Consider the following 8,369-nt stretch of genomic DNA (forward strand, 5'->3'; position numbering starts at 1 on the left):
TTTTTGGTTTCGTACACAAAAGAGGGCCGGAAATGACCGTGTTCTACAACTGCGATGTAGAACACGATGCAATAGAAAATTCAATTGAGAAAGTGTGTCTCACTGAAATTAGGGGTGTAATTTAGAAGCTAAAAAACAGTGAGGCTGCTGTCTATACCGTATGCGAAACGTTTAAATCGCAAAAAGAAAATTGAAAATGAGCAAATTGAGTTTTTGAAAAAATGTGAAAAGTTGCAATAAAATGTTTAATAACAAAACTTTTTTTGAAGAATGTGCCTTTCTTTAACGAGACAATGAAACTACGTCCGATCTAATACTCTAAATATGAATCAGTGAAAAATTCACTGATTAAAATAGTAGTTTGTCATTTCACTGATTAATCAGTGATTTCGGACTTATTTATTAAGCAGTTTAGTAACACCAGAGTAAATCAAGTGAAGCACTGCCTCTAAATTTTTTAGTTAATCATTGTTTTTACTCTTTATTTAGGTAGCAAAAAGAATTGCTTAATGAAATAAATTTTTTAATTTTCGGGCTGTAAGTCTGCTAAATTAACTACGGGATAAATATACTATAACTCGTATAGGAAGTACTTACTTAACGGGTTTGTACATGACAGTCCAATTTGAAATTAAAGTAATATGTGAGGTTCTTTATCATTTAAAAGCATCGGAACTATTCACCTTTTTTAATATTTGATCATATTTATGGGTTTTAGGTTTTTATTGCACTGAAAAAAATGGTTAGTTGAGCTAACTATTTAGTTAGTAAGATATGGTACTGTTATCTTATTATTTGTTACTGTTATTCTATTAGTTCTTGCAGCAATTCCATTAGTTGCACTGGCTATTTAGTTAGTACCAGCAACTAAGTAAATGGTTGTCCCAACTAACAAAATAGCAGTACCATATCTTATAAACTAAATAGTTGGCCCAACTAACGATTTTTTTCAGTGTATGATTCTTTCATTGAATGTACTAAATTATTATTTTATTATTATTGCTAAATTGACATGGTGCACTGCAGCAAACCCTAAAAAATGGTTATTTCACTGAATCAATAAGTAACCTTTCACTAATTGTCAGTGACCCATTTCTAGCTATTTGAATCAGTGAAATTTCATTGATTTAGATTTAGAGAGTACCCATGCATGTTATGAATTATAATAATATACATTGATGCAAATAATATACAATTTGAATGGCAAACTCGAGTTCGAATGCTTAGACCTTTAATTTTAAAGAAATTTCATCTTTCTTGAACAAGAATGCTACTGTTTGCTTAAAAGTTGATCTTCTCTCTGCCTCTATACATTACATGTTTGGAGAAATTTACTCACAAAATTTATACAAAATGTTATTTTAATTTTTATACATTAAATTCGTATCTACTTTTTTCATTAAAAAATTCAATTTTTAAGCAGAAAGTATGAATTAAAAAAAATTAATTTGTAGAAAAAAATGTAAACATTCAACCTAAAAAATCAGTTTTCAACAGAGAGAAAATTAACTTTCAAGCAATTAGTAGAAAGATGAAATTTTTACTTAAAACAGATTAATTTTTAAATCGAAAATATAACAACAAAAATTGAATTTTCATCCAAAAAAGATTTTATTTTGACTTTTCAACATCAAAATATAAGTTTTGAAACAAGACAGCAGCCTAACTGTTTTTTACTGTTTTTTTAACTTCTAAATTATACCCCTAACCTCAGTGACACAGACTTTCTTAATTGAATTTTCTATCGCATCGTGTTCTACATCGCAGTTCTAGAACACGGTCATTCCCGGCCCTCTTTTATGTACGAAACCAAAATCATATATATATATATATATATATATATATATATACACACACACACACACAATTTTTTCATTCAACAATTTTATAGTGTGGTGAGTGAAAGGTCTAAAAATATTTAAAAGGCACTCACTTTTTGAACTTTTATATAAAATGCCTGGCTAGCGAACTTGACCTTTAGTTTAGGATACTAAAAGTGTGTACCAAAGGCCTATCTAATATATTTATTTTTTCAAAAGTAATCGTGCTCACAGACAGACATACAGACAGACACATTCGTAAAAACCTGTTTTTCGGTTTCAGAGGGTCTCAAAACGTGGACATTTCACAAAAACTGGGGGGTCAAATTTTACACAAATCTAATACCATCTCTGATGAGAATGTAAAAAATAAAAACCGTCCTAAACTTTCTTTTTTTAAATACGCAATTATTTTTGCAATAATCATGCAATATATTTAAAAATTTCAAAAATTATGCTCCTTGCCACTCCCTAAAAGTGTGCAAATCTTGAGCCAAAAATCAATATTATTTTTGATAAAAGCTTTTCACTATATGGAATCGTGATAAAATCCATTTAATAGGTGTTACTTTTCAACACATTTTCAAAAAAAAAATGTGCTTTAAGAGGGGGGCGGAGATAATTCGTTTAAAACCAATTAATGCTACTGGAAGTTTAAATCGAGTATAGAATAACAGATGTACTATTTGTTTTTAAATTTACGAGACAATTGCTTTCTTATTTTCTTGTTGATCATGGTGACTGATTATGGAACAAGGCTTGTTGGCGAAGTGCAGGAAGACGCTATCGCGTACAAATGTTTATCAGACAATATTTCAAGTATATTTTACATTTTTTTCGAAAATAATTTTTACATGTTCATCTTTCAAGAAGCAAGTTGTATGTAATAGGCAATCTAATAAACAATAAATTGGTGGCAACAATAAAGAAGATCAATAAAATAGTTCTAGACTTGAGGCATTACATAGACATTTTTTTAGAAACAACCAACAAATTTGTAACTAGCACGAAAAGCTAGTCCCAATTGAAAAGGACATCATGGTACATCAATTTTTTGCTAATATAATAAAGCTGTTTGCTATATGAACACGTGAATTCCATTTCGGCGCCAGCACCTGGCATGCGATAGCGGCTTCCACCACTCCACCTCCACAAGATTATAATAAGTGTAAAAATTATGATTTGATTCAGGACTTAATTTTTTATTAAAACAGTTGACGCAACGCAATAATTGCACTTCAGTTTGATCCACCAATCTAATAAAATAAATTCGATTTGTGGATTACATTAGCCTCGAAATGATAGTCTTTTGTTAACAATGTTGATGTTGCATATTTTAAATGATAAATATAGTTTTCAATTTATTTCAATTAATCCAACCAGAATGCTTTAAAAAGAAATTAACAATTTTAGCGAGGAAGAGAATTGAAAATTGGTTGGATGATAATATTAAAAGATGTGATATTTCGACAATAGGTTCTTCGAGTAGAAAGTTGGAAGAATTAATTAATAAAATTAATAATAAACTTATAAAAGTGTTTAAAATTCATACCAAAATTCCTAAAAAAAAAACAACAACAATTTTTTGATGCTATAAAATATGTTTTTCATTTCATTTATTTCAAATTCAATAATAATTTCTATAAACGTAGTGTAATAGAAAGTGTTCATATTCTTGGAAATCCATTTAACAGCATAGAACGAAGATTACAATTTACTATTGAAACAGAAACTGAAGGGAAATTAGATTTTCTTGATATGACTTTAATTTAAACTAATTAGGAAAAATATCACAGATAGCATAGAAAAACTATGTGTCCCGAAAGAACACTTATTTTTCTTTCTAATCATTTTATTCAAAATAATATAGGAGTTTTAGCAAATCTGATAGATGGTAAATGGTAAAATCCTTTCACCATTATCCCTTTGATTTTATTGAAAAAAATGTGCATAACAGAATAAGTTATTTTAAAAAACAGTGATCAAAATAAAATAAATAGGGAAGATTATAATACGTTTAACACTGTTCTTCTCCCTGATATCCGGAAAATCTCGAAAAGTTCAAGTTTTATGTTTGGTTAATTCGATTATTTACAAACTATATATAGAGTTCCCTTCAAGAGCAATATTATTGATAAATTGAAAAAAGATAGGTATTAAAAGCTAAACAAACAATGTGTTATTTATAAAATTATTTGCAAGGACTGTATAATAAAGATTATATAGGTCAGACACGTAGGTCACTTTGCTTAAGGAAAGATGAATATCAAAATAAGATGACTCATATTTTCTTGCTACTTATATTCTCAGGACAAACATAAACTGCTTGTTTTATATTAAATTTAATGATTTAAATTAAAGATTATGTTCTATCTTTATTTTAAAGATTTAAAAATAAATAGAATACATTGCAAATCCCTACTTTAAAGGTTTTGCAAATATTGTTGGTTCGATCCGAGAAAAAATATGTTTAAGTTTAAGAAATTGCTTCGTTAACATCATTTTTTTATTTAAAGTAATATTACCTCTTTAAAGACAGGTCAACATTCGTTTCACTTTAAATAAATTATTTTATTTCAGGTGGTATATATTCATTAAGGAAAGATTACATCAATTGGAAACGTACTAAATAGAAAATTTTAATAAAAAGCGCAGAAGTGTCACAATTTTAGCTATAATGAATCAATAAAAAGACAATACTGTTAAAATTGTAAATAGGCTACGTAACCCCCACCAACATAGCATATGGTAAAACAACCAGTAATCGCCAAGACCCAGTACAAAGAATAAGCATAATTAAATATTTGTAACTATCTTCTCCTATAGTAATACTAGATAACTGCAGTTTTCTGTGACTTTTTTCACCTTTTGTCAACTTGTTTCTGAGCTTTTTAACTTTTTCTCTACTTTTTCCTTAGTCAGATAAAAATTAATGCAATTTAGCAAACATAATTTTTTAAACAATTTACTAATGTTTATAACTTCTTTCTCTTAGTGTAATGCTACAAAGTTGCGGACTTTTCTGAAATTTGCAGCTTGTCTTTGACTTTTTAGTTTGCCACAAATAATGAATATTAATATTAATTTAAACAAAAAAGATCACAGTGTGAAGAAAATTTACATTTAGTCTGATCTATATAGATAACTGAAGAAATATTTCAAATATCTGTCTTGTTTTAGAAAAATATATGCACAAGAAATAAAGAGATTGTTTAAAAAATGATTTTCTCGAATTTAAAAAACAATGATAAATAATCTCACACATAATATATTTCACCTTACTTTATTTTCATTCAAAATAATCCCTTTAATATATGCACTACACGCAAAAAATTAGCATTGATCAAGAAAATATCACGGTGTGTACTTTAGTAGTACATCGTACATTAAATGTAAAACAATTTTATGCTACTTTATTAATAATTGTGACAACATAACTTGTAATTTACCTAATACTATTATTATAAATTCATTAAATACCAATAAACGAATAAATAAATAAGGGGTCATCCAAAAATATCGTTACTTAAAAAAATTAGGGAACGAAAATATATAAAACATAAACCATGTTAATTAAATAAGCCTGGAACCTTAATTGAATTCATTTTAGAAAATAACATGGGAAAATAACAACCAGTATTCAGTTTTACAAACATAAAATTTATGATTTCTTATTCTGAATTAAAAAAGAATGTAGTCTGAAATCAAAAAGCGTATGGAATGGAAAATTAACTTTATTTTCTAAGTAAAATTTCCACTTTTCTAAACTAATATTTTAAAAGTAAAACTAATATTTATTATCATTATATTTTGTATAATATATTTATATTATAATATATAATATATATTTATTATAATTATATTACTAATATTTAACAGTATTCAATGTTTATTTAAAATTTTTTTATTTGGTCTTTTACAAATTAAAATTCCAATTTACTTATCGCAAGCTCCACGATCTTTCTCCGTTTCTCATTTTTCCACCTAAATGAAAACTGAATTATTTTGTTGAAAATTCACCAAATTTGTTACAAATTCATCCTTATGGTAGAAAAGTCATTAATTTAGTTGAAAACTCTATTGTGTGGTTGAAAATTCAAGTATTTTGTTAAAGATTAGATCTTTTTGCTAGAAGATTTAATCCTCTTGGTTCAAAGTTAAACTAATTGGTTCAAAATTTAAGTATTTTGCTGAAATACCGTCTTTTTTATAGAGAATACATTTTTTTGTTACCCAATGCAACTTTTGGGTTAAAAATTATATTTTTTAGTTAAATTTCACTGTTATTGAGTATAAATTAGAATATTTTTTGGGTGATATATAAACTATACAATTTTTTGTTGAAAATACAGCTTTTCAGGCAGAAAATTTAATTCTTCAGTTGAAAGTTGAACTACTTTCTATAGAATTTTGTTGTTGTTGAAGATTCATAATGCTACTGGAAAATTCATCTTTTTGGTTACCATCATTTTTATTTTCTGAAAATGTAACTCTTTGTTGAAAATTATTTTTGTTGTTGAAAATACAACAATCAGGCGAAAATTTACCTTTTTCATTTCCAGTTAAAAACTAATATTTTTTAATGTAAAAATGTAGCTAATAACTAAAAAATTGATATACTTTGTTGGAAATTCATCTTTTTTTGGTGGAAAATTAATCATCTTGGTTAAAGAATCAATCATTTTGTTCCATTTTTTTATATTGTGTTGATAATTTGGTGGGAAATTAATATTCTTGGCTGAAAACTCAATTATTTGGTTCAAAATGTATGTATTTTGTTGAGAATTCTTATTTTTGGTTCAATCCTAAAAATATGACTTTTTAACAAAATAGTTTAATTTTCAACCAAATGGTTAAATTTTAAAGTGGAAATTTTAACCATGATATAAATTTTGAACCAAAAATGTAATAGTAGATATTTCAATTTAAAAAATATCAACTATAAAAAATCAATTTTCAAGAAAAAAATAATACTTTTCCATCAAACGATGAGTTTAAAAAAAAGGAATTATCCATGAAAAAAGACCAATTTTTAGCAAAACAGTTAAGTTTTTGACCAACAAAGATAGTTTTTTAACAAAATAGTTGAATTTTGATCAAAACGATGATATTTTCTACCAAGCACTAAACTTTTTGACCAAAAGACGTCAATACTAAACCAAAAATATAACATCAAACTTCTTGATGAAAAAGAAAATAATATCAACCACATAAGATGAAATTTTAACCAAAAACGGTGACTTTCCTACCTAAAGATAAGAAAATAGTTGATTTCATGGGAAAACAGTTAAATTTTCAATTAAATAGTAGAATTTTTTACGAAGAGAGATGAGTTTTTAACCCAAAAACCTTTTAAACCAAGAAAATTCCATGACTTCTGATTATCCCTCACCAATAAAATTCCCTGACTTTACCCTGACTTTCCCTGACCAATAAAATTCTCTTCTTTTCCAGACTTTTCCCGACTTTTTTCTCACCAAAGCAAATCAATTACTTTTTCCTGACTCTCCCTGATCAATCAAATTCTCTGACTTTTTCCATGACCAATGAAATTCCTTAAATTATCGCTAACTTTCTTTGGCCAATAAAATTCCCTAACTTTTTTCTTACCAATAAAATTACCTGACTTTTCCCTTACCAAAAATTTCTTGACTTTTCTTTGACCAATAAAATTCCTTGACTTTTTTTCTGACTTTCCCTGGCCGATAAAATTCTCTCAATTTTCGCTGACCAATAAAATTGTTTGACTTTGCCCTGACTTTCTCTGGCTAAGAAAATTCTCTGACCTTTTTGACTTTTCCTGACTAATAAAATTCCATGACTTTTCCCTGCCCAAAAAATGTCCTGACTTTTCCCTGAAAAACAAAATTTCCTGACTATCAGCTGACTAATAATACAATTCCCTAATTTTTTTCTTGATCAATATAATTCCCTGAATTTTCTCTGACAAATAAAAGTCCCTAAAATTTGCCTAAATTTTCCCTGACCCATAAAATTACCTGATTTTTCCCTGACCAAGAAAATTTATGACTTTTTCGACTTTTCCTGACCAATAAAGTTCCATGACTTTGCCCTGACCTATAAAGTTACTTGACTTTTTCCTGATCAGTAAATTCCTTGAATTTTTCCTGACTTTCACTGACCAATAAAATTCCCTTAATTTTCCCTATACAACAAATTTCCAGACTTTTCCCTGACATTTTCCTGAACTTCCCTGATCAATGAAATTCCCTAACCTTTCCCTAACCTTCCTTGATCAAGAAAATTGTCGACCTTTTCCTTAAGACTGAGGTTCCCTGACTTTTTCCTGACCAATACAATTCCGTGAATTTTCTCTGACTAATCAAATTCCCTAACTTTTGCCTGAGTTTTCCCTGACAATTCTGTCACCATTCATCCTTCTCGTTTAAAAATACTTTTTATTCGGTGGAAAATTCAATTTTTTTAAATTGGGGGTACAAACGTATGATTGAAAACTGATCTGTTTTAGTTGCTTGACATTTTCTTCTCAAGTGATAGTCTATCTATATTGTTGAAAATTCAACTGTT

General features: G+C 27.6%; 1 protein-coding gene across 2 annotated transcripts in view; it reads right to left on the reverse strand.

The window, feature by feature from the left end:
• Positions 1–8,369, reverse strand: part of LOC117173358 (ataxin-10) — a 40,336-nt gene that overhangs the window by 10,602 nt on the left and 21,365 nt on the right. Inside the window, exon 5 of one of the 2 annotated variants that reach the window (XM_033361876.1) lies at positions 5,713–5,804. The exons of the other annotated variant lie outside the window; for it this stretch is intronic. Within the exon in view, the coding sequence (XP_033217767.1) occupies positions 5,793–5,804 (12 nt within the window). The 3' untranslated portion in view covers positions 5,713–5,792. Of the gene's footprint in view, positions 1–5,712; positions 5,805–8,369 lie in introns of those variants that run through there. 2 annotated transcript variants of the gene reach the window in all.

The sequence above is a fragment of the Belonocnema kinseyi genome, chromosome 5, assembly GCF_010883055.1.
Source record: "Belonocnema kinseyi isolate 2016_QV_RU_SX_M_011 chromosome 5, B_treatae_v1, whole genome shotgun sequence".
Taxonomy (NCBI): domain Eukaryota; kingdom Metazoa; phylum Arthropoda; class Insecta; order Hymenoptera; family Cynipidae; genus Belonocnema; species Belonocnema kinseyi.